Below are 26,766 nucleotides of genomic sequence, written 5' to 3'. Positions count from 1 at the left end.
CAGCACGGGTTCGTAATATAAATGTTTATAGTTTATGTGCTAATTATTACACTAATGAATGTTTGTTGGCTGCATATGCGGAGGCCGTCTACCCAGTTGGGAATCAGTCAGATTGGAAGACAAGCGAAGACTACGTACATATGACTGTTTTACCTCCAAAAGTAGTCAAAAGAGTTGGTCGACCGAAGAAAAAGAGGATTCCAAGTGTTGGTGAAGCTCCGAAATTGCATAAGTGTGGTCGGTGTAAACAAATAGGTCACAACAGATTAACGTGTACCAATCCAATTTCATATACCGACAAGTCGAGCATACAAGATTAGAAATTTCCCTACCAATGTACCAAGTATTACACTAATTAATGAATGTTTGTTAATGATGTGTTTTCTTAATGATTTGTCCCAACATTCTTACTTTCTGTGCGTCCAAATGGATGAAGAAGACGAAAATAACGATTGACTTATTCATTTAAGAACACAAACACTGGTTTTATGATCGTTTAAAAATAACTAAATGTTCGTTTAAAAATATGTAAACGATCGTTTAAAAATAACTAAACGATCGGTTAAGAACAACCAAACGATCGTTTGAAAACAACTAAACGATAGTTTAAAACAAAACTAAACGATCGGTGAAACAAAACTAAACGATTGGTCAAACAAAACTAAACGATCGTTTAAAACAACCAATCGATACCTTGAAATTAACTAAACGATCAGTTAAACAAAACTAAACGATTGGTCGAACAAAACTAAACGATCGTTTAAAACAACCAATCGATCGTTTGAAATTAACTAAACGATCGACTATAAAAAACTAAACGATCGTTTACATAAACTAAACGATCTTTTGAAACAACGAAAGACACCCGCGAATTGTTTACAACCGCGATTCAACATTTCAAAAAAAGTATGCGAATTTACAATATTGCCCCTTTGGTAAAAACGACCGATATATATATACGTTCCGCCTTCTCACTTTTCGTTTTTCGTCACTACGCAATACACAACCGCACTGATCACACCTTCGTTTTCTCTCAGTCCATTGTTCTCTCAGACCATTTTTGTCTCAGTCCATAGTTTTCGTCAACGTTAAAAGGTATTTTCCCGAACTTTTCCTACTATAACGTTACACTTTTCCTTTGTTTATATTTCAAACGTTTCAACTTCTGTCTTCAAAAACTATCACTGTGTTCTTATATTATTATTGTGAAGCGTTTAGGGTTTCGGGTTCGACTTCTGTCTTCAATATATTATATTCATTTCAGGATGGCTGTACCTAGCGAAAAGTATTTCCCTGCCACTGTGTCATGCCAAGTGCACAAGATTGGCAGTCTTATTAAGGATAAACTGACCAAGGACCAGCTGCAAATGTTCGAAAAAACAATTTTTGGTCCATTGCTGAATGTGAACATGGTATTCAACGGCCAGTTGATCCATCATTTCTTGCTGAGGCAGATACCTGAAGACGGTAACGCAGATGGAATCTGTTTCTCGGTTTTAGGGAAGAACGTCCGTTTTACCCAAAAGGAATTCAACATCATAACTGGATTGTGGCCAACAAACAATCCATTGGAGAAAGATTGCGATAGCAAGCGACTGCAAAGTCTTCTATTCGGATCAGAAAATAAGAAAGTAATAACATGCTTGGAAATTGAGGAAATTTTCAAGAATTTTGAGTTTACAAATGATGACGATGCTGTGAAGGTCGCCTTGGCCGTCTTTATAGAAACTGTGATGGTCGGGAAGGATAAGAAAACACAGTTTGACATGGACATTTTGGGAAGAGTTGATGATGAAGAAGCATTTAAAAGCTTCGATTGGTCAACTTTCTTCTACACTCGTCTGCTCAACAGTTTAAAGACAAGTCTCCAAGGCAAAAAAGAAGCATACGAGCTGAAGAAGACACGAAGTTCCAAAGCAGTGTCATACTATAACATCAAAGGCTACGTCCTTGCTTTTCAGGTGATTTTTATTTCTTCATACACTTTAAGTAAATGCCAATTGAACATCAAAGTTTAACATATTTGTTTAAATGTTGTAGGTGTGGGCTTATGAAGTACTCTCAACCGCAAATGAGCACCTGGCCACAAGAAACAGTAAGGGATTAATCCCAAGGATATTGAGATGGAATTGTACACAAGCTCCATCTTACAAAATGCTGCAGAATAACATATTCGACAACAAAAATGTAAGTAAAACCTGTCAGTCATCGTTTAATATAATTACACAATCCAATAATACAATTACATTGCAGACTGTTGTTCAACCTAAACTCAAGATGTCAACCCAAGAGAAGGCTTTCATGGAGAGTCGAATTCGAGGGGATGATAACATGCAAATGGAGGAGGATGAATCCATTGGAGCAATGAACAACAAATCATTGGAGCAATCAGACTCATCTCCACAAAGAGAACAACTCTCACCCCAAAGGGAACAAAGTCAAACAGTGGCTGAGGAGTCTGAAATGCATCCAATCACCAAGAAGAAACATTTCAGATCAAAGAAGTCCAATGACAAAGAAGAACGAAGTCATTCAAAATCCTACAAGAAACTGAAGAAGGAAATAAAAGAAGTTCGTAAGGATTTATCCACACTGACTTCTATAGTCTGTAGGATGGATGACACAATCACAAAGCAGTCATTGGAGCTGTATGAAATGAAGCAGATGCTGGAGAGATTGGTCCAGGTAAAATTTGTTTTCATCATACATTAGATAAACGATCGTATAACTTTGATAGACGATCGTTTATCAAAGTTACTCGATCGTTTAACTTCGATAGACGATCGTTTATCAAAGTTACGCGATCGTTTACTTTTATATACACGATGGTTTAACAATACATTATTTTTTTAATTTTATGTTCGTTTTTATTTGTTTGTTAGAATCAAACTGAAAATCAAGGGAATGATCATACTGATCAGAATGACAATGAGTATGTTGTTCAAGAACAACATACTCAACAACAACCTACTGAAGAACAACATACTGAACGTCAAGAGGAAACCCAAAGGTTAACATTTCATTCATTGTTTACTAGTTTATAAATACCTAACAATTGTATTTTTTTTTCTTATTCTCATGTTTCTTCTCATTTTGTTTAGGGAACATGAAGAGGAACGTGGTAGTGATATAAGCATAGACGGTAGGGATGCAGACTTGCTAATGACTATAAGAGATATATCGGATAGTCTAAGTCATCAAATTCAGAAAGAATCAGACCTGCCACAGATGATTACTACCCTTCCATATGTGAGCCAACCTCTTGCACTTTGTGAATTGGCTCCAATGGATCAAACTGTACAAATTGTAAATGAAGAATCTCAACTGGTATGTATACACAACAAATTTGTAGTCGTTTGAATGAATAGTTTGTTACTTGTTTAATACGATTACATTGCAGGAAACAACAAAAAAACAGGTTGAGATGAAAAAAAATGATGAAGCAGTTACTTTGGTTGAAAAAGAACCAGTAACTGTGCCTGATAAAGATGTGGAAGAAAAACCAATAAAGAGAAGAAAGCTATGTAAAATAGCAAATAAAGAGGTGCAACATGAAGATGAACAAGGTAATCCACCCACAACATCTGCTCAGATCATATCAGTATCTACAACACCTGTCCCAGATGTGGAAATCAGAGAAGTAGATCCATATAATCCGATGTGGAAAGTGGATCCAAAATTATGGAAGGAATACTTGCAATGGAAAAAATCAAGAAAAACAACCCATGAAGAAAGGAAAGTAGTCTCCACAACCAGAAAGAAAGACTTTTTCAGACAGCTTGAAGAAAACACATGGGTACATGGAGACGTAAGTACTCTTCCCAAACGATCGCTTATATTTGATATACGATCGCTTCTATTAACTAAACGATCGCTTCTATTAACTAAACGATCGTTAAGTTAATATTACACGATCGCTTACTACGTAAACGATCACATGTACATTTCTTATGCGATCGCTTATCCTCTCCTTTCATTCATTAAACGATCGTTTATTTTTTCTTTGTAGACATTGGATCTGCTATTCGCCCACTTGCAGAATAAAATGTTGCATCTCAAGCACCATTGCAAGCGTTCTTTTAGAATATTACATTCCTCTTTTCTGGTAAGTTGTTATTCTTTAATTTTTTTTTTTGTATACAAGTTAAACTGCATCATTATATTCTGATTAAATTTTGACTTGTTCTTGAAGACTGGAATCAATAAACCAGACTGCATTGTTTGGAACCACATTTTTGATACTCATCTGGTGACACCAGATAATAAGAAAGCTGAATGGACAGACCCAACAGCACACCTAAGTATATGGACAGAAAAAGATGTCGAATACTATTTCAACACTGCTGTTGGTGATTACAACGACATACCAGGGTGGGGAGATGTCAACTACGTGATTACCTGCATCAACATAAAAGAACACTGGTTGGCTATTGCAGCTGATATGAGAAAATGCAGGATCTACGTGTTCGACTCAATGCCAAATTATGTTGAGCAGAAACTTGTTGATGAAGCTCTTCAAATGCCTGCACGATGCATTGCCTCACTCGCGATTGCAATTGGAGTCAACCTCCATTCAGATCGTTTCACATATGGCCCTTGGCCAATACGCAGATCGAAGGCCACATTACAGAAAGGGCGTTCATTGGATTGTGGAATTTTCTGTACCAAATTTGTTGAATGCCTTGTAACTGCTAGTGACCTTGGTTGTCTAACTGTGCCAAACATGAAACTGTTTAGACAACAATATGTGCTGGAACTTTGGGCCAATAAATACTTTTGTTAATATTTGTATTCGTTTATATAATTTTTTTATGTAATTTTTATAGAGAGAATAACATATTATAATTTTAAACTTTGTTATAAAATAAATACTTTGTGATATTTTCAATTAAACGCGACCAAAATTGAGAAAGAATATTTGAGTTAATATTTGTATTCGTTTAGATACATATCACAAAATATTCGTGTAGAGAAATACTCATCGCGCACATATGTATAAACGATCTTCTTAATAAACGATGTCTAAACGATCTTCTTAATAAATGTCAAAAGTCTAAGCGATCGTTTAGTAAAGTCTAAACGATCGTTTGGTAAAGTCTAAACGATCGTTCGGTAAGTGTAAACGATCTTCTTAATAAACGATGTCTAAACGATCTTCTTAATAAACGTCAAAATATTAAGCGATCGTTTAGTAAAGTCTAAACGATCGTTTGGTAAAGTCTAAACGATCGTTTGGTACAGTCTAAACGATCGTTTGGTAAAGTCTAAACGATATTCTTAAAATCATAAAAAAATTCAGCGATCGTTTAGCTACAAGTAGTTTTGCAACATAGAGAATAATCGATACTACTAATTGAAATGCAACATACACAATAATAGAACAGCCAATTGATACTTGTGATTTATGTTAATATTTCAATACATAGGAGTGTTGGTTGGTCCATACTTGAAATGCTAATTGTTTTCTAAAGTATGACATGTTTTCTTGACATAATGTATCTAAACCAACACCAGCAGCTATGTACTCAAAATACTTAATTGCGAATACGCCACAATCACAATTATTTCGTTGAAGTGGAATTGGGTCAACAATGACAACTGGCCAAGGTTCCTTGTATGTCGATGATCTACCTCTCCTATCAAAGAAGCCAGTACTATCTAACAACTTTGGCACCAACTGTCGAATGGGCAGTAATATGTTTGTCATCTCTTCGGCAGTTGTAAGTGACGGAAGCGAATCCCATACCTTCACTTGACAACTTACCAAATCCAAGCATAATAGAACCCAATGGTTGCCATGGACATTGAATGGAGAGTAAACGTAATCAACACTTGCCCAAGGATCTTGGAAGTCCACTTTTGACCCGACAACATAGTCAACCAACCTATACTCTTCGTCCCAGTCAAACGGGCGATTCTCTTTAATACATTCTTTGTATAGGGGCCACTTCGAAACTAAAATGCGCTGCAAAGAAAAACATACAAACGCAAATATCAGACCGAAAGACAAATATCAAACGCAAATACATACATAAAGTAACGAGACGATTACAAACCATAAAGATTGTGTCCGCAGTTGTGAAGTTCTGAGAAGAAGGTATCCCGGCTGCCTTAATCTTCAAGCGAATGAAAAGAAAAAGTGCATCCAAATGCTAATACAAACAAAAGTAAGCAGTAAATGTATAGAACCATAACAATGATAAAATTATAATTGCATAAATGATAAGATAATCCCATACCTCATCCGACAACCACCGGCGACACATAAACAAGTCTCTGAAAAAAGCCTTCGATTTTTTCCCATGAAAGGTTTCACGCAGCTCATCGTCTGTACGCTTGTCTGTAATCCACGCTCGAAGTCTATCTAAATGGACGTCAAGTATTTTGTGCATAGGATCATAAACAATTGCTTCAGACTCAGAGGTGCTGGTGGTTGATGTCAGAGACCGTTTAGGTAGAGTTGTGAATGGGGTTGATAGGTAAACACTTGCACGCTTCCTACGGGCGGGCCGAACGTGTGGTCGTTGAGTGAGAAATGGTTCTATCTCTATGACGTCCTCATCGTCAACGACATCTATTGGCTCCTCTAAACCAATATCAACCTTCTTCTCCAACACATCTTCGTCACCCTATGGAAGCTCATAATGCATTAGTGTATATAATGATAGAAATTAAACATCAATATTAGCATGAACATGGAACCAAACCTTCTTTTTAACTTCAATGTGTTCATCCTCCAAGCCTTCGGACACCTTGTGGTCCCCTTCGTCACCCTATGGAACCTCAAAATGAATTAGCGAGAACATGGTTACCAAATATGAAACAACTAACGTGAATACACTTAACAGTTTCATTCCTAACCTTTCTTTGAAGTCCAATGTGCTTCAATATGGTTGACATCAGGCCCTTCAATTCGTCAATATCGGATTTTATAGTATTAAGTTGGCCTTCAACAACCGCTACTCGATCTTGGAGATTTCGAATAGCCTTTTTCATCTTAATCTTGGACTTCTGTTTCTTACTCTTTTTCAACTCATCTTCATCGTTAACAACTTCTCGTACTCTTTTTGAACCACCATTCTTCGACTGAATAATGGTAGATGAGCGGAAGTTTTCAAAAAGTTCACCTGAAGCAATTTTCAATTGCTCCTCTTCAGGTGTCATCTCAATGACCGCCTTAATTATAAACTGCAAATAGAAAAAGGCAAATGTATTTAGGACAAAGAAATAAGCACAAAATCACGCGATCCTTAAGTAAGTTACTATTGCTTGCTACTTACCATTGGCGAGTCAAACACCTGGCTTATAGTTTGGGACTTTGGTGATTGTTGGCACACCCACCTCAGCATTCGTGGTATGGCATGATCGTTTACTTTATCTACACCACATCCAATGATGGTTGGTATAGACTCATATGCCCAAACCTATTCCACATTTGACAAACAAGTTTAGAAAGTGCCACAAGATATATATAGATATATAAACAAGTGGTTATACAATCGTTTGAAAACAACTATACGATCATTTAACATAACTAAACGATCGTTAAAAAGAACTAAACGATCGTTTAAATAACTAAACGATCGTTTAAAATAACTAAACGATCGTTTAAAATAACTAAACGATCGTTTCAAATAACTAAACGATCGTTTAAAATAACTAAACGATCGTTTCAAATAACTAAACGATCTTTTTAAAGTTTTGAAGTAAGAAGTAAGAAGTCAAATACCTGTAATGCATGCGGAAATCCATTGATAGTATATTTTTTTGTCTGTGTTGATTTCTTCTTTCCCTTGGCATATTGCTTGTCCAAGGCTCTTTTCAATGCACTTAGCGTGCGTACAAAAACAATCCGACCCCAATCATAATTATTAAATGAATTCCAATCATCAGCAATCTTCAAAAAACCAATGTCCACTTTGGTTCGCCTATCTTTTCCCAACAAAGATATCTCTATAAAGTAGACTAAAGCTAATTTGACGATATCATCGTCATCACCCTCGTATTCCAAAAATATATCTTCTAAGTCGCTAACGTAAACACAGTCCTTGTCTTTGAAAAACTTCTCCAACAGTCGACTGTTCCCACCCAACTGAATATAGTCCTCTTTAGGACCCCATAGTCCAGTTACGATGTTAAACTCTCTCCTACCGAAAGTACAAACAACGCCCCCTAGTAGGAAACTTATAGAATCCTTTCCTTCATCTTCCACCTCCCTTAACAGTAAGTAGTGGATGAGTGGCCCATTGAAGACAATATTTAGGTCCAAAAAGTGCCCAAACTTTGTTTTCCTAAATAAGGCTAATTGATCGGGTTTGAGTTTGGCCTTAATATTATGTGTTGTCTTTTCCAAATGAGACAAACAGCTTACTAGGGAATAAAAATGATGGGAAGGATTAATCTTGTAGAAGGGTCCGTCGGTCGATGTTGAAGTCGATGTCATGATTCAAGCCAAGAAAAAGCAAATATATTGAAAATGGGTTACAGATAAAACTCACTGAAATAAGAGAACACGCTCAAAGTTGATTCTTAGGTTCGAAAAGGAGAAGCGACGAAATGCACTGGAGGACCGACGACAGACGAACAGTCGGAGTATCTTCGAAGAGCAGAGCGGGAAATTTGAAAAGCCAAAGAAAGGAGATGTTTTTTTTTTTTTTACTTCAGGTGTTCTATGCGAAAGAGAAGGGAAAGCGAACGTGGGTAGGCGAAACAATCAATAGAGAGCGATAGAAATTTAATGAAGGGCATTTTTGTCTATTCACACCCAAATTGTCCTAAAAGTCTTTCTTTTGAAAACTTGTCCCAAAATTCATTTAAATCTCTTTTTTTAACCTATTTTTGGCAATTTCCCGTTATATTTGAACAAAGACGAAAATGTATTTTTCTTCCACTAGTTAATTATAGATCGGAGTGTCCATAATTTGGGTGTCATCTATTGGTTCACTCACTCGAAAACGCGTCGAGAATCGTATCTTTTAACGTCGCTACGTTCTTACTCCGATTCTGTATCGTCCCCAGGCACCCATTAAGCCTCTTCAATCGATCTTCTTCAAAATGCTTCGTCTTTGCAATTGATTGATACTTAATTTCATTGATCCCCAAATTCTGTTTTCCAGATTCAGTTGCGGAAAAAATGGATGCTTTGATTTGATTTCTCTTGGGAATGGCATGGCATTCTCTATCACCTTCCTCAAATCCTCCGCTCTCTTTCTCACCATTCTCTCCGTTTTCATCTTCTTCATCCTCTTCACTCCCAATCCCTCGCCGGAATCCCCCTCCAGAAGGTCCCTTACCGCCACCGGCGATTCCAATTCCAGTTTCTCTCCGACCCCATCTTGTTCCTCTGTTGAATCTCACTCTGATGGCCTTATTAACTACTTATATTTCCATTTTTGCTTCTTCGATGAAAACCCATCTCTCTCTGTCCCTTTTCTCACTCTCTTTCTTCTCCTCCATTTCTATATCCTCATCAAAACCGCTCAAGATCACTTCTCCATTGTCACTTCCAAGCTCGCCTTTCACCTTAACTTGTCTCCCAGTATGGCGGCTGTGACGCTCTTGGCTTTGGGTAATGGCGCTCCTGATGTATTTGCATCTGTTGCTGCGGTTCGTGGTGGCCAGTATCGAACTGGTTTCGGTGCAATTCTCTCTGCCGGCACATTTGTTTCGGCTTTTGTTGTTGGGTTTGTGGCTATTTATGCTGCTCCGTTCTCGGTGAATCCGGCTCAGTTTGTGAGGGACGTGTTGTTCTATTTGACTGCAGCATTGTTCTTGTTCTATGTGTATCTTAGTGCAGAGATTTTCTTGTGGCAAGCTGTTGGGTTTGTTGGGTTTTATTTGTTCTTTGTTGGATTCGTGTTTTGGATGGATTTGAGAATGGGAAGTGGGAAGGCTAAGAGTGGGGGTGATTTGGGAGTGACTAAAGAAGCTGATGTCTACCATGGTGAGTTGCCTAAAGACTGTGAGATTGGAGAAGGCTACAGAAATGTAGATGAAGGAAAAACCAATTCTGGATTTTGGGAAGCTCTTCGAATAGTACGTTTCCTTTTCTTTTACCAGATTCTAATCTGAAGAGCATTTGGTCTTTTTGTATTTGTATTTGGTTTTATTGAGTAGGGAATCATCAATTTTGCTATGATACAATTAAATATATGGGAAATTGGAAGCGCTTTTATCGTAGATGGTTAAGTGTATTTTGGTAAATGAAAATGAAATCATGGAACTGGTTGTTTTAAGACCTCTCTTTATGTTCTTTCATAGAACTGGTTAGATGGTTAATTTGTTTGGTATTTGATTGATTAGTCAAAATGTTTTCATGTTTTAAAAGATTAGTCAGGTTGTTTAGAACTTTTGATAGATTGTGGGAGGAGGTTTTAAAACACATCTATTCAAGTGCAGGCACAGAAGTGATTACATAGTCATTTGGCTTGGATAGATTATAGAAGGGTGTTTGGGATCAGTGCATCTTGGCGCCTCTCTTTATGTTTATTCATAGAATTGTCTATCTTTTGAAGTCCCTTCGGGTACATCCAACCAAATTGGAACGATACAGAGAAGATTAGCGTGACCTTTGCACAAGGATAGCCAATCTTGATGGATCATGGGATTTGGAAAGAAGTTCAGATGATCTGGCGACCTTAGCCACTTTCTTTAGGTTCATTTATCGAACTGGTTACATAAGCAATTTGTTTAAAGATTTTGATTAAGCTTGGGGGGCCCAAGATTAGTCAAATAATTTAAGCATTTTCATGCATCTATTTAAGTTCATACATGAGTTTGCAGAGGTTCCCCTCTTGGTCTGCCTAATCCAATTACTATATTTGGGTGCTAAGGAAACTCATAAGATACTAAATTCTAGGTAGGTGACCACTATAGGTCGAACTTATTCTCTTGAATGTTTTTAACTTAGCAAATGATATTATGGCTTTTAGGTATAGTAGATGGCTTATAATGGAACTGGTTGGTCTTTGTAGAATTAACTTCCTGAGTTTATATCCTTTGAACAGTTATTGCCTCTTTATATGGATGAACTTCTGCACCGGGTTTCACTGCTAATAATTGTATTCTTTTCTTTTGTATGTTTAGATCCGAAAAGCATGGGAAGCTCCTGTTTCGTTTCTTCTGAAGCTCACCATTCCCCAACCTGCACCTTCCGAATGGAGCAGACTCTATGCATCGGCAAACATTTCTCTCTGTCCTGTTGCGCTTCTATATGCCTGTAACTCATTCATGTCATTTAATCATCCCATTGCTTTCCTCTTACCAAATACGCATTTACCACTTTGGTTCGTAGTACTCCTAGCAAGCTCCTCTCTTGCAATTCTACACTTTGTCATGGAAACTGAGCCCCCAAAAACTGAGCAAGTTCCTATTGTGCTTGCAGCATTTGTCATGAGTGTATTTTGGATTTCGACCATTGCTGGGGAGCTGCTGAACTGTCTTGCAGTTCTTGGAGTGCTTCTTAAACTCCCACCAGCTCTACTTGGTCTTACGGTGCTTGCTTGGGGAAACTCAGTTGGGGATCTTGTGGCTGATGTTGCTCTTGCAAAAGCAGGCCAACCTTTGCTTGCTATGGCTGGATGCTTTGCGGGGCCAATGTTTAACATGCTTGTGGGGCTTGGAACAGCTTTAGTTATACAAACAGCTAACAGTTATCCGGACGCCTACCAGCTTCAATTTCATATCGGAATCGTGATTGCGTTCGTGTTCCTACTTTTCAGCCTGATGGGTTCCCTACTTGTAATTATTTGGTGCAGATTTCGAGTGCCTCGGTTTTGGGGATTCTGCCTTGTACTGCTGTACATTGTCTTCATGGCTGCCAGTTTACTGATGGCCAAGTTTTCTCCATGATTAAACATCCTTCTAAATTCTAATCTGTAAGTGTAAGACCAAGAAACTCCATTTATGCCAATGAAGCAGCATTCGGACAACAACCGAGAATAGTAGTCGCTAGTCAGCAGTTTAACTGGGCAGTCTAGACATAAAACAAATCCCATTTCCCCTCTCTGTCAACAACCTGAAGACACTTTTAAGTAAGCAAATATAAACATTTCAATATTTGTCAAGTAATGTACCCATAGCAACATGTAGGTCATCTTACTCGAGTGCAGTGGTTCGTTCATACTAAATCACTGTGATGTTTCTTATAGGTTGGCATGGTTGTTGGCTTGGAATCATGGAGGGAAGCCCTTTCACTAACACAAAATTATAAGTTAGAAGTAACAATGGAAGCTTCATTACGGAGTTGGGTTTGTGTTGAAAATTTCAGGAAGTTGAACTCACAGCTGATGAAGATATTGTTCACATCTTTCTTAGTGAGATGCAGAGAAGATATGGTGAAGCTCATTTGATAAAATTCTTTATTTATTTATTTTCTAGCTAAGTGTTGGAACATCAATAATTTCAGTGTGGGTTTAATTATGTTTAGTTAATTGATTAAAATGGATATAATTGCTTTTAAATACTAAAAAAAATTGTTTGTCGATTATAAAATATGACAAATTTTCAGATATAATAAATCTTAGATTCTATCAATGATATACATTGATAGACTTATATCATTGTTTATCAGTCATAGATACTATTTAAAAATAAACCAACCTAACAAGCTTTTTTGTTTAGAATAAGAAAAAACCACTTCAAATTATTCTTTGAAGCACTAAATTAGTGGACTACGACTAAGAGAAAACTTAATGGAAAAGTGGTTACTTAACAACATTTGGGTTCAAAATACAAGTTTGGTTTTGGTTCAAATTTAGTCATACTTTTATAAAAGAGATTTTTGTAAGGATGACCTTTTTTATAGTAACATTATGATTGACTATCCATCCTTCATAAAACTATGATTTCTAACTTTTTTCTAATTACGTCAGATCCCATTGCCACACTTTTACAATTCGTTAGATCTCGCGATAGAGCCTCTATCGTGTTAGGGTAACAATAAAAGTGAACTTGTGAACTTCCCCAACGAACACAAATTGTGATTTGAACAAATTGGGATAAAATATGTGTTTATTACGACCAATCATGATTGAGATTTCATACCTAACGTGATCTGTAATCAAAAGGTTAAAACTCGGTAGTGGAATATGACTATTCATACTATTGTAAGGGGTGAGTCATCAATCATGAAGGTCGATCACAATTTCCTCTTCTAAATATTTAATATAGTTTTTATGCTTTTAATAAATCTTAATTTAGTTCGTCAAAGTTAATTTTTTTAAAAAAATCGGTTAAATAACAATAATAATTTTACAATTAAATATATTATGGGGATGTGTTTTCAAAATCTAAAAAATGCCAAAGTTATATAATACTTGTGAGAAGATAGAAAAAAAACAATAATTTATGCTAACTAAATCTAAGATTTATTAAAAATATAACAACTAAATTTAAAAATTCAAACAAACTTTAAACTATATATAAAAAAAAATCCTTAATTTATTATTGGTATTCAATTGGACGCCAATATTTGAATGCCTCTTTTGATCTATATTTATATTCTGATCTATAAATGCGGCATTTCGAATATAAATATCGTGAAATCTGATAAGTTCAATTGATGATACGACGTGGTTATTCGTATGGAAGTAGTTATTGTTAAACATGTAATTGGTCTATGTGCCTATAACCACAAAAATGGATACATACACATTTCATATGGTAAAGAAAATTGAAATATTATAACTTATAAGCCACTAAAATTGGATGATTGATTCATTGATGGATTTCTAAATGTTGTTTTTCTTAGACCATTTTTCTTTTCACGTTCTATCTTAATTTTTTCCTAATTGTAAAACAGCTCATAGCATATTTTTTTTTTATATTACAAATATGATAAATGTGACAAGTAATTAGATATATCATACGACTATCAAAAGAATATCTAACAACTATTAGTGGGCTATTCATTTTTAAATTTGATACTTTTGCAATTTAGAAAATGTAATGACATGAGTCCTATTGTCGTCATAAATTTTTTTGCTATTTTTACAAACGTCCTAAAAATTTATAGAATAAATTGCTCTTTTGGCAAATTAAAGATGAATTATTTCTATTATGTATTAGTAAATATCTAATTTAAAGGTTGTTTTCAAATATAAGAGAATGAACCAAAATATTTATAAATATAACAAAACATAACAAAATTTCACTAATAGATGTTGATACAATAGTATCATCTATATCAAAGGATAGTTGTTGATAGACAACGATAGACTATAAAACTGCTATATTTATAAATATTTTCATTAATTTTACCATTTTAAACGGCTTTCCTTTAATAAACTTTGAATTTAGTTATTCAAAGTTTCTTTTATTAAATTGATAAACAAAATCCAAACTTAATGAACATTTTTTTCAACCTCCAAAGTTAAAAAAAAAAAAAAAGATGGCGAGAAAACCAAGCTGACCAACACCAACTAGCAGTCGGCCGATTGAACATCGCTTGTCGGTTTCCCTTAGTATAAATCGACTAGATTAATTTTCGATCCCAATCTTTTTTACAAAATTGTTCGTATCTCATTATCATTCTAATTTTATGTATGATCAAATAAATTGAAAATATTCTATTCATGACAAAAATTCAAATTTAGTACATATATATATATATATATATATATTTTCAAAAGAAAAGTCAAACCATTTTATTTTTAATAAAATCTTGGAAATGGTCGTAACACAATTTTCCATTTGACTTGGAAAACAAAATCTATTAAAAATGTCAACTTTTTTTTTTTGGTAAGTTTCTAACTCCTTGGAATTTAATCAATTAAGGTTGAGGAATGATGGAAATGTTCTCAAACTAAATTTAATCATTTATGTTGCTAAAAAAACGAAAAACATGATATGAACCTAATTCGTGGATAAAGAAGTTACTTACTATCTTAAAGGTTGATGATATGATTCCTATATCAGGTTTGTTGAACTAAAATGAAGAATAGAAAAAATCTAATTAGGTAATTAAGTTATGAGTCAGTTTTATTTTCGTCCCTAATAGCAAAATATTACCCTTTACCTCTAGTTTTCAAATTTAATTTCAATTTGATTCATAAAATTTAAAATATTATTTTATCTTTTGAGTTTTGAGCTTAGTTTTCATTTGGTCGATAATTTCAACATTTTATACTTCTACTTCTAGATTATGTCTATTGTTCATTTTGTGAAATTAATTTTAATAGTAACAAAAAAAGTGAAAATTAACTAATTATAATTATTTCATTATTTTGAGAAAAATTAGGCTCAATGTATAAGTTATTATCAAATGTAAAATGTAAAATTGAAATGAAAATAATGAAACTCAAATTTAAGAGTAAACATGTAATGTTTCGAAACGTATAGATCGAAGAAAAGTTAAATTCAAAATTAAAAAAATAAAAATTTAACCTTTTAAAATTGAGTGACAACAAGTTATCTAAAAAAAATTTAAAATTAGTTTTGGTTCCTAAACTTTTAAGAAAGTAACAATTTAGTCACTAAACTTTTGTTTGTAACGATTTAGTCTTTATACTTCTAAATTTGTGGTAATTTAACCTATAAACTTCAACAAATAACATTTTAATCCTTATAGTTTACCCTTTAAATTTCTAATGAATTATCCCCTAGCATGGCAATTATTATGAACTTTCTTACTGATGTAGATTAGTTAATCGCGATAAAGGGTTATTTAATATAAGAACTAAGTTATTATATCATCAAAATTGATAATTATATTTGGTGAGATTTTCACCACAATAAGTCAATTGCTGATCAAAGTATAAGGACTAAGTTGTTACAAAGTAAAACTTAGGAAAAAGATATCAATTTACACTCTTAAACTTTTGTGTTTGCAATGATTTAATTCTTAAACTAATACATATCAATTTTATGTATATCAATTCACATCGTTTTGTTATGGAAAAAAAAAAAGATATATTATATAAAATTTATAACTGTGTCAATTAAACTCCAAAACTTTCGTAAATTTATATTCTTAAACAAAATTTTCATTTAAGATTCTCCATACACTTATACTAATCGTTCGAAATTAGTATATAGATAGTTTTCAAAGGTAATCTAAATTAATTGAGTTATGAAAATATAGAAGTTTAATTGACTCAAATTATATGTTTCACACGTTACGATTCTGGACGAAATTTATAATGGTGTAAATTAAAAAAGAAAAAATTATTAGAAAAAATAAAAATACACTAAATTACAATTTAATAGAAGTTGAGGGACTAAAAATGAAATTTAACAAAAGTGGGAGAGAGAAAGTTTGAGAAAAGAAAGGGGAAATAGTAAGAAAGGAAATGGTGGAGTATAAAAGGGCCTTTAAGGCTCTGACGATTGTAAGTCGAAATCGAAGACATAGACAGACTTCTCTCTCTGCTATTCCCTCTTTCTTTGTTTCCTTCCTTTTATTATAAGGTCAGTTTCTTACCAAAAACATATTCATTAATCTTTTCGAAAACCATAAAATCCTCTTTTTTATAAGAATCTCTTTGATTTTCTCTTCTTTTCTATTTTTTCTTTTACGCTGACACAACCCCCCCAGAACACATAACCAAAGAAAAAAATGAAACTTTTTCATTTCAAACCCCAACTAACAAACCAAATTAGCTAAATTATGACATGGGTCATCTTCCATTCTTCCCCATAGATCTCTTTCTCATCGATTTTCCCTTTTTCCCTTTCAGGGTATCTAAGATCTTGTTTACTTGAGTATCATTTGTGTCTTTAAAAGGTAATAAAAGTCTCTCTCTCTTTGCTTGATCCTTAATATTTGTGGGATTTCTTTCTGGGTTTGTTTGCTTTTTTTGTTATTTGATTTGGTTGGTTGTGGAAATTAATGATTGTTTTTAATATTGATGATGGTGATCTTCATTTGTTATCAACAGAGCTTTAAAATCTATAAGTAGATTGGTTCTTTCTCAACTGCTTTCTGGGTTTTTTCTTTTATATGTTTTAGGCTTTTAGCTATGGATATGAATTAGCCTATGTTACATTTGGTTGAAAGTATAATATCAATTCTCTTTCCTCACATAATTTTGTATCTTCTCTACCTTTTTGATGAATTGCGTCTGAGGGAAAGTAAAGTAGGTGGAGTTTCTATAAGGTTTCTGGTTGTGTTTAGGATTTGTTTTGGTAGACCATTTAATCATGATGCATAATGTGACATAGGTCAGGAAGCACATAGATATAGATTCTTGAACATATGGACTTCTGTGGTTTCAGCTTTGAGAATTTTCTGTAATGGCTTGAAACAAGTACTGTGCTGTGAATTTTGTCCATGAAAAAGTCTTTTGATCTCTTCTGATATTTCATAGAAAGTATATGGATATTTTGCTTCCTCCTGAGATCGATTGATTTTGTTGAAATCTTACTTTCATCGATGATTACTCTCTAGATGTGCATTGAGTTTGTTTTAGACAATTCAGTTCGTGAATATGTGTGGCTCGGTCGTTCTGATAGGTTGATTTGTTGATAATTAGGTGAAAAGTGATATATCATGGTCTCTATCTTGTAAAGGTTCTGGATTATAGTTTTCTATTACATTTTTTAGTCTAACTATTTTTCTTCGGTTCTTTTTCCCATTTAAAAAGGTTATTTTTGTTTCCATTTCTAGACCTGCTTCGATTTGCATCTTGATTCCATGTAATATTTATCTCACATAGTTTGATTATTCCGTTTGTTGTTCCTTTCAAAGGCTGTCCGAGATTTATTTCAAAGTTCAACCGTGATGGATCAGCAAGGGCATGGCCAGCCATCCATGGGAGCGGTTGGCAGTGGAGGTCAGATAGCATATGGTAGCAACCTGTACCATCCCAACCAAATGCCTGTAGGCCCAACTTCGGGATCTGTCGTTACATCAGTCGGAGGCATTCAGTCTACGAGTCAACCTGGTGGAGCACAGCTTGCTCAACATCAACTTGCTTATCAACATATCCACCAGCAGCAGCAACAACAGCTTCAACAACAGCTCCAGACTTTTTGGGTAAATCAATACCAAGAGATTGAGAAGGTAACAGACTTCAAGAACCATAGTCTTCCCTTAGCAAGGATCAAGAAGATCATGAAGGCAGACGAGGATGTACGAATGATATCAGCTGAGGCACCTGTTTTATTTGCTAGGGCATGTGAAATGTTCATCCTGGAATTGACTTTACGGTCTTGGAATCATACCGAAGAGAACAAGCGCAGGACACTTCAAAAGAATGATATTGCTGCAGCTATCACAAGAACTGACATTTTCGACTTTCTGGTTGATATAGTGCCGAGGGAAGATCTGAAAGATGAAGTACTCACATCGATTCCAAGAGGATCAATGACAGTTGGGGGACCTGGAGATACACTTCCTTACTATATGCCGTCTCAGCATGCACCTCAGGTTGGGGCACCTGGAATGATCATGGGTAAGCCAGTTATGGACCCAGCTATGTATGCTCCACAATCACACCCTTATATGGCCCCACAAATGTGGCAGCACGCACAAGATCAAGCCCCTCCTGATCAATAATAGCTTGCTGCATGGAGGTGAAGGCGAACCGTACGTCTTTCTTTGTTCCTTTTGTTACATCTCTTTTATTCAAAATGAAAGTTCTGTGGTGGTATATATATAATGCTTTTTTTGGTCTACTATCTTCTAGTAGATTTCATGTTTCTGAGGTTGTGTTTGTTCAGAATTCAGATTCATTTCAGTCTTCAGTGATGCATATTTTGTTGAAAACATTGGCTGTAAAGTGCATTATGAGTGTATTATCTCAATCATATACGCAGCTTACAATTTCCCTGAGTTGGAGCTTTAAATAAACTCTAGTTCCGTGTTCCATTTAATGTGACTATATTTAGATGAGACATTTGGACCGTAGGATTATATCAAAAGTCGAGTATATGTTTGGAGCGTCTATTTCGTTTGTAAAGATTGGAGTTGACAATCTGTTTGGTATTTGTGTTTGTGTATCTTAGACTATGAATTAAATCTTTGATCCTAAGAACTGCATAAAACCAAGCTTCTGAAAAAAAAACCCCTTTTGAGCTACAAGCTAACTTTTGTAATCACAATCCAACAAAATCGATGTCGAACCACTGGCTATATAAGCTTTATACTGCAAAAACGTCTTGTACCTTGTAACATTTCACAGTGGACTATCCAAACCATGTTCTCTCAACTCTTGGTTACACAAATTCAAACTTTCGGACTCGTGAACCAAACACCTTCATAAATGGCCTTGTAGTTGGATTTTAGATTTCCATTTGGCCTATACTCACCATTTTCCTGTCAATTATTGCAGACGGAGTCTCCTCCGAAGCAAGCTCTATGAAGCCAAACCACACACACACAACAAACCGAAAGGAGAATTTACACTGAAGATTTGATCTGAAGCCCTACACTATACTTTCTGTAGATATTTTTGCTTGACAAGATTCGATAATCTTGATTGAGCTAGAAAAAGTCTCTTCTTTTTCTATTCATGCTTTACTTCTATTCTGATATTGGGAAGGACAGTTGACAAAATGTATAACTTCATATGATACTCCAAAAATTTGATGTTTACCTTCACATTCCCATATAAAGAAAAAACTTTTGTTCCCTTGTTCTGTCTACCTAGAACTTAATGTTATATTACAAGACAACTTTTGTTTGATTCAAAATAAAATTCGATCAACCTGATTCAGTCAAAATTAAAAGCAACAGTAAGGAGAGAGGGGCTGTTAGATAGTTGAGTCAAAAGTTTTTTTTTTCTTTTTATAGTTTAAATTTAAAGATGAGATTAAATGAGTATTTCAGAAAAACTGGAGAGATTGTTTGGACAATGGCGTTTAATTGTAATTACATTTAACAAGGCATCCACTAAGATCTAAGAAGCACAAACACTTTAGTTTAGATGATGTGTCCATATTAGACACATATCAAACAATTGAACACTAGTACTTGTTGAACTCTTGGTTACATGACAAACCTAGTTTATACGAGGTTAATGAATCCAATATTTGTTAGGCACATATAGCTAAATAGACAACATATATCAATAGATGCATGATAATATATAATAGAAATAATAAACTTTGAGGGAAAGATACATTAAATCCAAAATTTTTAAGCATATAAACCTATGAACTTATTGATTTATAATTTCCTTCGAGTCTAAAAATAATACATATTTTTCAAAAATGCATATTTTAGTAAAAGTGTCTTTGTTGCACCCTAGATTTGTAAAAAATGACGTATTACCGTGTCCTTGTTGTGTCATGTCTTATATCCATGTTCATACTTATTTGGTCAACTAACCACAACAACATACTAGTCATTAAAGATCATTGTGTAAGATAGATTGCCATCTTCAAATTCTCTTTGAAAAGATTGCTATTTTCTGTTTATGAGAACTCAAAGGAAACCGATTGGAATTAAAAATTGATTTCTTTTTGTTATATTCATAAGAATGATCTAGCATATCAGGAAAATAAAATTAAGTTTAGAGGATTGTGATTTTGTTTTTCTTGTTTTGAAAAAAATTCATTCCTTTGAAAATTTTCACCAATGTTGAGGAGAACATGTAATTAGATTATAACCTGAACTTCTGGGATTTAACTCTAGATTAGAAACTAAATAAACATTACGAGGACTGAATTTATTGTTTAACCTAAACACTTCTATTATTGATTGATATTCAAAATTGGATACTAATACTTACATTAAGGAAGATAAAAGACTTGGTTCTTGTTCACAAACTTCTTAAGAAACTGATCTGAGTAAAGAGGCAGAATCAAAGGTGACAATATCACTAGTGTCAGAGATGAAACTTCGTTTGTCTGAAATTTGTTTAAAGCACATCAAATAGACATGTTTTTCTGCTGCTTTCCTTTTGTCTTAGAGCAGTCTTAAGGAGGCCAAGACCTTGAACTCCATCAAATTTATAATCTCTCTTTTGATGGTGGCTTTGCTTCAATTTCTTATTTCTCTGCTTCCCTTGCCCGGAGCAAAATGTATGCATTTTGGCTTCAATTTCATGTAATCTTAATTGAATACGATCGTCGGATATTTAGAGCGATTTATACATTGTTCTGGATAATTACACTCGTTGATAACATGTTAAGGGGTGTTTGGGATGATGAGTTTGTTATTATAGTTTATTGATTATAGTAGTTTGTAGATTATTATATAGTTTGTGTCTGGGATGTAAATTATTTTAGTCCGGATAAGAAATAATAAGTACCACAAACAAGAGGGAATGAGAGAATGAGTAAGAATAGTAAACACTATAACAAAGACGGATTTAAAATAGTAATACTATAGTTAGTAGTAGGAAATAATAGTTGAAATACCAACTATTTAATTGGAGCCCCAAACACCCACCCATTTGAAGGTTGGGACCCAAACACCCCTATTGTTTTTCATCATGAATGCAGCCGAAGTCTGTAAAAAATGAGGAAGAGCATGAGCTTAGTTGGTGCCACAATCTCTAGGTAGAATTTTATTCAGTTGGAAACCCTTCCTCTTGAGAAAGTGCTTTTGAGTTTTGAATTTTGAGGACTTGTTTTTTCGTATGCCCTTGTATTCTTTCATTTTTTTTTTCTCAATGGAAGTTCTTATTTTCATCTAGAACCACCATCTTTATTCATAGCATTAGTTGATATACCATGAAAATGAAGCCAAAGTCTATGCAGTGCCTTTTTTTCCTTTTCTCTTCCAAAGTAGTAAAAGACGTTTTAGAGAGAGTTAAAAAGTGTATATTGATGGAACATATGTTTGTTTCTTTGACTTGTGCTTGTTTCCTAATAAATTGCATAATATTATAGACCATACATTTTTTTGTAGAAAAACTGATTGAGAAAACAAATTTTGATGACACGAACCGTGTCACAGTATCAACCACATCAACCATTTGAAACGTTCAGGGCTGAGGATGAAGCATTCAGTTTCATGGTATAACAACTAATGCTATGAATGAGGATTATGATAATGGCTGGAATTGGAGCAGACACTGACAGAGAAAGCTGACATCATCAACTTCTTGTTTTGTGGATGAAAATGAAGAACAAAAGAGTAAATGATTGTTGTCTCTAGTTTTGTTTGTGGTCATCTTCTTATCGTGTCATCGGATAGGACAAACCAACTAACTCCATTAATGACATAATTACTTCCTTAACTTAACAGAAATTCCTTTTGTCTAGAACTCTGTAATGTAACATTTAATGTTCTTTCACTTTTTGGATAAAGAATGACCTTTTTGGTACGAAAAAGGTCCTATTTAAGGGGATGTTTACTATTCTTCTGACCATAGCAGAAAAAAGAAAGTGAAAAGAGAAACACTTTCTGTCATTCATTTGAAGCTTTTAAAGCAAATTAGAGTTAGGTTTGCGACCATTGATCCTGTTGAGATGACAGAAGAAATGAGGAATCTAGATAGAGAAATTCCGACATGTGGATCAGTGATTGGTGGGAAGCATAACAAGTGTGTCATTTTTCCAGTCAAATCAAGCATGATTGCTGAGTCCATGGAAAGAAGTAACAAAAACTGGTAACTCCTAATACACTAACATATGGCTCCTGAAACTCCTTTGTGCATTTTGTTTTGATATAATCACTCTATTGAGCACTTATTTACTTAAAATTTGCTCATTGAAGGATTGTTCAGACAAAACCAGCATACCAGAGTGACTTAATTGTTCAGGTTGGGGAATTTTGCTTTCACCTGCACAAGGTACTGTTATCTTATTATCTTGTCAGTTAAATTTACAGCCTTATATTTCAATAATAACTTTTTAGTACAAAACCATGAGATACTTTACCTTGCTGACCTCATTGATCATCCCTCTATACAAGCTTTTCTGAGTTCTACTATTTGTCTTCCCTGTCTTTCAAGAAATTTTATCCTGCTATCATCTATTTTGAAATTTGAAACAAGGATGGTTTTCCAGGAAAAAGCATCTTGTAAGTTAATGAGAAATTTCTAACGTTGATTTTTTCATGTAAGATTCTAAGTGAATTGTATGACCATGGTGGTATATAAAGGCTCTCTTTAGTTATGAAAAGAGTTTCTTTGATCGACATAAGAATATATTACAGTTTATATCTGATTTTGTTTCTCGATGTTTTCCAATGAACTTTCTAATGTTTTGTTTTAGTCTCTTTTAACTTTCTTCTATTTTAGTGTATGCAAAAGAACTTTTTATCCTTGTTGTTAATTTTGCAACAATCGTTTAACAAAAATCCAGAACTATTTTGAAAGCCAACACTTTGACCTATTTCATATAGTTTCAATTCCATCAAGGCCATAGGCATGTTGATCCCATTTGATAACCATTCGGTTTTTGGTTTTTGAGAATTATGCGTGCATATTTTTTTTATTTCCTAATTAAACAAAATTCTTGGCCAAATTTCAAAAACGAGTTTTTTGAAACCCACTCGCTTTAGTTTTAAAAATTGGCTTGGTTTTTGAAAACACTCCTAAAAAGGTGACAACAAAATAAAGAAATCAATAGCAGAAGTAGTGTCTATAAGCTTAAAATCAAATGGTTATCTATGAGTTCTAGAAAACAATAATATATCTACAGTATGTTGGTATTTTATGCAAATGCAAGGGCTTAAACAAAAATTGAGTAATCAATATAGGATTTAATCTGTATATACCAACTGAGTTGGGACTAAAATGGTGTGATCTGTCATCTTTTCAGCTCCCAATGGTTGCAAGAAGCAAATATCTGAATAGAATGATAATCCAAAACAGCAGCCACGAAGTGCAAAATAACAACAGTGTCAGCACAATACAACTGAACAATCTTCCAGGGGGGCCTATGGCTTTTGAGTTGGTGATGAAGTTTTGCTATGGGTGGAAGGTTGATTTAACTGCCAAAAATGTTGCTCCTCTTTACTGTGCAACACATTTCCTTGAAATGACTGATGATCTTGCACAAGGGAATCTCACTTCCAAAGCAGAAGCCTTCTTGAGCTTTGTAATATCATCATCATGGAAAGACACGTTCAAAGTTCTCAAAAGTTGTGAATCCATTTCTCGATGTGCCAATCAGCTGCACATCCCGAAACGCTGTTCTGAAGCAATCGCCCGGAAGGCTTGTATGAACCCGCAATCCTTCTGTAATAGTGATTATAATGTTGATAATGTAAGGCTCGAAGTCGTTGCTGACAACTGGTGGTTTAAGGATGTTTTGTTTCTTCGTATTGATCATTTCATTGAAGTGATTGAATCAGGAAAACAAAGAGGAATGAAGTCTGAGGTTGCAGAATCGTGTATAGCACAGTGGACAATGAGATGGTTTGCTCGGTTAATGAATGAATTTGAGAATTTGATGCTGAATAATTCTACTGACAAGTTGAAAGAAACGGCAGTTGAAAGTTTGATTCGGTTACTTCCCTTGGAGGAAAATTCGGTTTCCTCTACTTTTCTGCTTCATATTTTGAAGTTGGGATCTGTAACGAAGATCGACTCCGAATTGTTAACTAGGATTGAAAGTAGATTGGCCATGATGTTAAAAAAGTGTCGTGCGTCAGATTTACTTGTCAAAAACTATGGAGACGATGATGGTGTTTACGATGTCGCCGTTGTTACTCGGATCATAAAATCTTATGCTTCTCACATATCAGATAATGCTCAATCAAATTTATCTGATGTTGGGAGATTGGTGGATGATTATCTTATGCTTGTTGCACAAGATCAGAACCTCAAAGCAGATGGTTTCCTAGTCCTCGCGGAAGCATTGCCGCAAGATGCTCGGGTTTGTTGTGACAATTTGTATAGAGCAATTGATATGTACCTGAAGGTAAAGAAAGTTCCATTTGGAAAATACTAAGTTTCAATTTGAATAATCTCAAATTCTTGGTTTGGATCGGTTTTGAGCAATATTAACATAATTTTTTGAAATTTTCCAGGCACATCCTGAGTTAACAGAAGAAGAAAGGACATGCCTATGTAGATCCTTGAAATACCATAAACTATCCCAAGCAGCGAAGGAGCACATAATGAAGAACAATAGGTTACCGCTGAAATACGTAACAAGTTTCATTCTTTTGGAACAAGTGAGCGTGACAAAGCCTAGAACATCATTTGGATCGGTTGACCGACAAATGAGAAGCCGGGTTGTGCTGGGTGAAAGTAAATGTCCAGGAACAAGTTGGACGTTGAATTCACAAAACGAGATAAATCTGATGAAAAGGGAGGTTGCGACAATGAAAGGGCAGCTTAATGACATTCAGATGTGCAAGACAAAACTTCAAGGGCAAGCAAAGAAAGGTTTCAATCACAAGAAAAATTTTGCCAGCGTACGGAAAATTGTCTGTTTGGGGTTCAACAATTCTAAGTTGAAAAGCTTTGGTTTTGCTCCATTGTGGGCTTGAACAGATATGCAAAGTTTCTTAAAGAAAATCTTCTTTTATCGCATCTTGTCGTACATACGATCATGTCAAACCAAGACAGGATCTTTCTTGTATATTGCAGCTCTTACCTTATCTTGCACATCATAAATTTCTTTGCTTGCATTCAAATACATTGCATTGCCAGCTGTTAATGAAGAGAACCCAACAAGAGAATTGTCGTTACGAGGCTGACTCAATATTGTTCTATAACTTGAAACTTACAGCTTAAGCATTGAAGGAAAATTCTGTCATTCATAACTGGCAAGAGACACCAGATTTGGACATTTATCTTTAATCTAATCCTATATAGGCTGATTAAGAGAGAGCTTCGGTTGGTACAAAAAACAGATACGAGTAACCCAATTTGAGCATTTTTCTGTAACTTCCATAACTTTTGAACAGATTGTTGGGTCATAGGACAAATTTGAATCTGAGTTTTCCCTTTCTTCTTAGTTGAAAGAAGCTTTTATATCATAGCAAAGGCAGGGAAGTTTCCAAATGAACAAGTTCCGACTTCAAACGAAAGGCTTAAAGATCTGCATGATGTATCGGGAGAGGCTTGGAGGGTAAGAAATGCAGGGCAAAAGGTTTGGATGATCCAACATGTTGGAGAAGCAATATGAAGGATAAAGAAGAGCTTGCTAGTACTCTTTATGGAGGAAGTAACTATTGGCCATATCGAATGAAGTTGACAACCGATCAGTTACGTTGGGATAGCCTCAAGATTTCGGAATCAAAGCAATTCGAGGAACTGCTTTCAAAGAACATGAATGAAGGAAGCTATAGAGATTTGGCTGAGATGATCCCTATTGAAGTATCAATCTATGATGTTGATATCTGTGAAACTTTTAGGGTGAAGTTGGTGAAGAAAGAGGCATTTTGGTTTGAGCCATTGCCTCTAGTTGGTGAGAAGTCAAAGAAGGATAAGTTTGGTTCTCATTCCACTGCAAAATTGAATGGCAAGTCCTACAAGGAAAAGAAAGAGTTTGTTTATTCGATCGAGCCTTTTCGCCACATTATAAAGAAGCGGGGCCTAGATTATCAACAAGAGATTGGTTTGCGTTGGTCGGGTAGCAAAGCGATGGATCGATTTGACTTTTCAGTTTTATCTTCTCCAAGGTTGAGCTTAAACAACTTGATGATCTAAGAACTTAATAGCATGAATTTGATGATTTTGTTTATCACCTTGTTTCAAGAACATTTAATAGATAACTGTTAGGATTTTAGAGATTGCAATCAACCGTTTTCAAATGTTGAAATTTCTGGCTTTTGGTGTCATGTTATTTGCTTCGATTTAACTCAATCAATTATTAAATTCTAGTTAAGAAACCCACACAAATCAAACCTCTTAGGAATAAGATAAGTTGGAATGACTATCCGAATGCACTTTGAGTAGTTACTTAATTCGAGTTCAA

At 34.7% G+C, this 26,766-nt stretch overlaps 6 protein-coding genes and 1 pseudogene across 9 annotated transcripts; 5 read left to right on the top strand and 2 right to left on the bottom strand.

Moving 5' to 3' along the window:
* The first annotated feature begins 953 nt into the window (after positions 1-953).
* On the top strand, positions 954-4,835 carry LOC127148180 (uncharacterized). 2 transcript variants are annotated; one of them, XM_051081270.1, is made up of 9 exons: positions 954-1,095; positions 1,265-1,961; positions 2,041-2,187; positions 2,254-2,685; positions 2,883-3,010; positions 3,102-3,327; positions 3,401-3,808; positions 4,010-4,105; positions 4,193-4,835. In XM_051081270.1, exons 2-9 carry the CDS (start codon positions 1,266-1,268, stop codon positions 4,781-4,783), a joined length of 2,724 nt encoding a protein of 907 aa, XP_050937227.1. In that variant the 5' UTR covers positions 954-1,095; position 1,265; the 3' UTR covers positions 4,784-4,835. The 2 variants fall into 2 exon arrangements, with proteins under 2 accessions (XP_050937227.1, XP_050937229.1); XM_051081272.1 differs by lacking the exon at positions 954-1,095 and having other exon boundaries at positions 1,264-1,961; positions 3,419-3,808.
* A 543-nt stretch (positions 4,836-5,378) lies between these two features.
* LOC127148178 (uncharacterized) lies at positions 5,379-7,183 on the bottom strand. Its single transcript, XM_051081268.1, has 5 exons — positions 6,862-7,183; positions 6,708-6,773; positions 6,240-6,629; positions 6,057-6,152; positions 5,379-5,965 (listed from the first exon to the last, which is right to left on the bottom strand). Exons 1-5 carry the CDS (start codon positions 7,162-7,164, stop codon positions 5,408-5,410), a joined length of 1,413 nt encoding a protein of 470 aa, XP_050937225.1. The 5' UTR covers positions 7,165-7,183; the 3' UTR covers positions 5,379-5,407.
* Positions 7,179-8,822, bottom strand: LOC127148179 (uncharacterized). The gene is made up of 2 exons (XM_051081269.1): positions 7,730-8,822; positions 7,179-7,424 (listed from the first exon to the last, which is right to left on the bottom strand). The coding sequence occupies exons 1-2, from the start codon at positions 8,441-8,443 to the stop codon at positions 7,263-7,265; spliced, it is 876 nt and encodes a 291-aa protein (XP_050937226.1). The 5' UTR covers positions 8,444-8,822; the 3' UTR covers positions 7,179-7,262.
* Positions 8,823-8,928: 106 nt separating this feature from the next.
* LOC103492184 (cation/calcium exchanger 5) lies at positions 8,929-12,370 on the top strand. Of its 2 annotated transcripts, XM_051081267.1 has the most exons (3): positions 8,929-10,035; positions 11,086-11,218; positions 11,384-11,933. In XM_051081267.1, the coding sequence occupies exons 1-3, from the start codon at positions 9,169-9,171 to the stop codon at positions 11,848-11,850; spliced, it is 1,467 nt and encodes a 488-aa protein (XP_050937224.1). In that variant the 5' UTR covers positions 8,929-9,168; the 3' UTR covers positions 11,851-11,933. The 2 variants fall into 2 exon arrangements, with proteins under 2 accessions (XP_050937224.1, XP_050937223.1); XM_051081266.1 differs by having other exon boundaries at positions 8,930-10,035; positions 11,086-12,370.
* Positions 10,514-10,610, top strand: LOC127148330 (U6 spliceosomal RNA; annotated as a pseudogene).
* A 3,928-nt stretch (positions 12,371-16,298) lies between the features above and the next one.
* LOC103492182 (nuclear transcription factor Y subunit C-9) lies at positions 16,299-19,571 on the top strand. Its single transcript, XM_008452438.3, has 4 exons — positions 16,299-16,407; positions 16,677-16,723; positions 17,687-18,526; positions 19,272-19,571. The coding sequence occupies exon 3, from the start codon at positions 17,720-17,722 to the stop codon at positions 18,494-18,496; it is 777 nt and encodes a 258-aa protein (XP_008450660.1). The 5' UTR covers positions 16,299-16,407; positions 16,677-16,723; positions 17,687-17,719; the 3' UTR covers positions 18,497-18,526; positions 19,272-19,571.
* Positions 19,572-19,700: 129 nt separating this feature from the next.
* On the top strand, positions 19,701-25,371 carry LOC103492183 (root phototropism protein 3-like). Of its 2 annotated transcripts, XM_008452439.3 has the most exons (5): positions 19,701-21,444; positions 21,797-22,499; positions 22,607-22,682; positions 23,656-24,759; positions 24,869-25,371. In XM_008452439.3, exons 2-5 carry the CDS (start codon positions 22,360-22,362, stop codon positions 25,331-25,333), a joined length of 1,785 nt encoding a protein of 594 aa, XP_008450661.2. In that variant the 5' UTR covers positions 19,701-21,444; positions 21,797-22,359; the 3' UTR covers positions 25,334-25,371. The 2 variants fall into 2 exon arrangements, with proteins under 2 accessions (XP_008450661.2, XP_008450662.2); XM_008452440.3 differs by lacking the exon at positions 19,701-21,444 and having other exon boundaries at positions 22,351-22,499; positions 22,617-22,682.
* Positions 25,372-26,766: the final 1,395 nt, after the last annotated feature.

Source organism: Cucumis melo, chromosome 2 (genome assembly GCF_025177605.1).
Source record: "Cucumis melo cultivar AY chromosome 2, USDA_Cmelo_AY_1.0, whole genome shotgun sequence".
Taxonomy (NCBI): Eukaryota; Viridiplantae; Streptophyta; class Magnoliopsida; order Cucurbitales; family Cucurbitaceae; genus Cucumis; species Cucumis melo.
This window is presented reverse-complemented; position numbering and strand designations above follow the sequence as displayed.

What these genes read in the sequence shown, in the direction of transcription:
- LOC127148180 (XM_051081270.1), top strand. Translation starts at nt 1,266, where the DNA reads ATGGCTGTACCTAGCGAAAAGTATTTCCCTGCCACTGTGTCATGCCAA. An exon ending in ACATATTCGACAACAAAAAT is followed by an intron (nt 2,188 to 2,253) that starts GTAAGTAAAACC and finishes ATTACATTGCAG; the next exon opens with ACTGTTGTTCAACCTAAACT. An exon ending in TAAATGAAGAATCTCAACTG is followed by an intron (nt 3,328 to 3,400) that starts GTATGTATACAC and finishes ATTACATTGCAG; the next exon opens with GAAACAACAAAAAAACAGGT.
- LOC127148178 (XM_051081268.1), bottom strand. Translation starts at nt 7,164, where the DNA reads ATGACACCTGAAGAGGAGCAATTGAAAATTGCTTCAGGTGAACTTTTT. An exon ending in ACATTGGACTTCAAAGAAAG is followed by an intron (nt 6,774 to 6,861) that starts GTTAGGAATGAA and finishes GAGGTTCCATAG; the next exon opens with GGTGACGAAGGGGACCACAA. An exon ending in GCCGGTGGTTGTCGGATGAG is followed by an intron (nt 6,153 to 6,239) that starts GTATGGGATTAT and finishes TGTTTGTATTAG; the next exon opens with CATTTGGATGCACTTTTTCT.
- LOC127148179 (XM_051081269.1), bottom strand. Translation starts at nt 8,443, where the DNA reads ATGACATCGACTTCAACATCGACCGACGGACCCTTCTACAAGATTAAT. An exon ending in GATTTCCGCATGCATTACAG is followed by an intron (nt 7,425 to 7,729) that starts GTATTTGACTTC and finishes AATGTGGAATAG; the next exon opens with GTTTGGGCATATGAGTCTAT.
- LOC103492184 (XM_051081266.1), top strand. Translation starts at nt 9,169, where the DNA reads ATGGCATTCTCTATCACCTTCCTCAAATCCTCCGCTCTCTTTCTCACC. An exon ending in TTTGGGAAGCTCTTCGAATA is followed by an intron (nt 10,036 to 11,085) that starts GTACGTTTCCTT and finishes TTGTATGTTTAG; the next exon opens with ATCCGAAAAGCATGGGAAGC.
- LOC103492182 (XM_008452438.3), top strand. Translation starts at nt 17,720, where the DNA reads ATGGATCAGCAAGGGCATGGCCAGCCATCCATGGGAGCGGTTGGCAGT.
- LOC103492183 (XM_008452439.3), top strand. Translation starts at nt 22,360, where the DNA reads ATGACAGAAGAAATGAGGAATCTAGATAGAGAAATTCCGACATGTGGA. An exon ending in GAAAGAAGTAACAAAAACTG is followed by an intron (nt 22,500 to 22,606) that starts GTAACTCCTAAT and finishes TGCTCATTGAAG; the next exon opens with GATTGTTCAGACAAAACCAG. An exon ending in TTTGCTTTCACCTGCACAAG is followed by an intron (nt 22,683 to 23,655) that starts GTACTGTTATCT and finishes TCATCTTTTCAG; the next exon opens with CTCCCAATGGTTGCAAGAAG.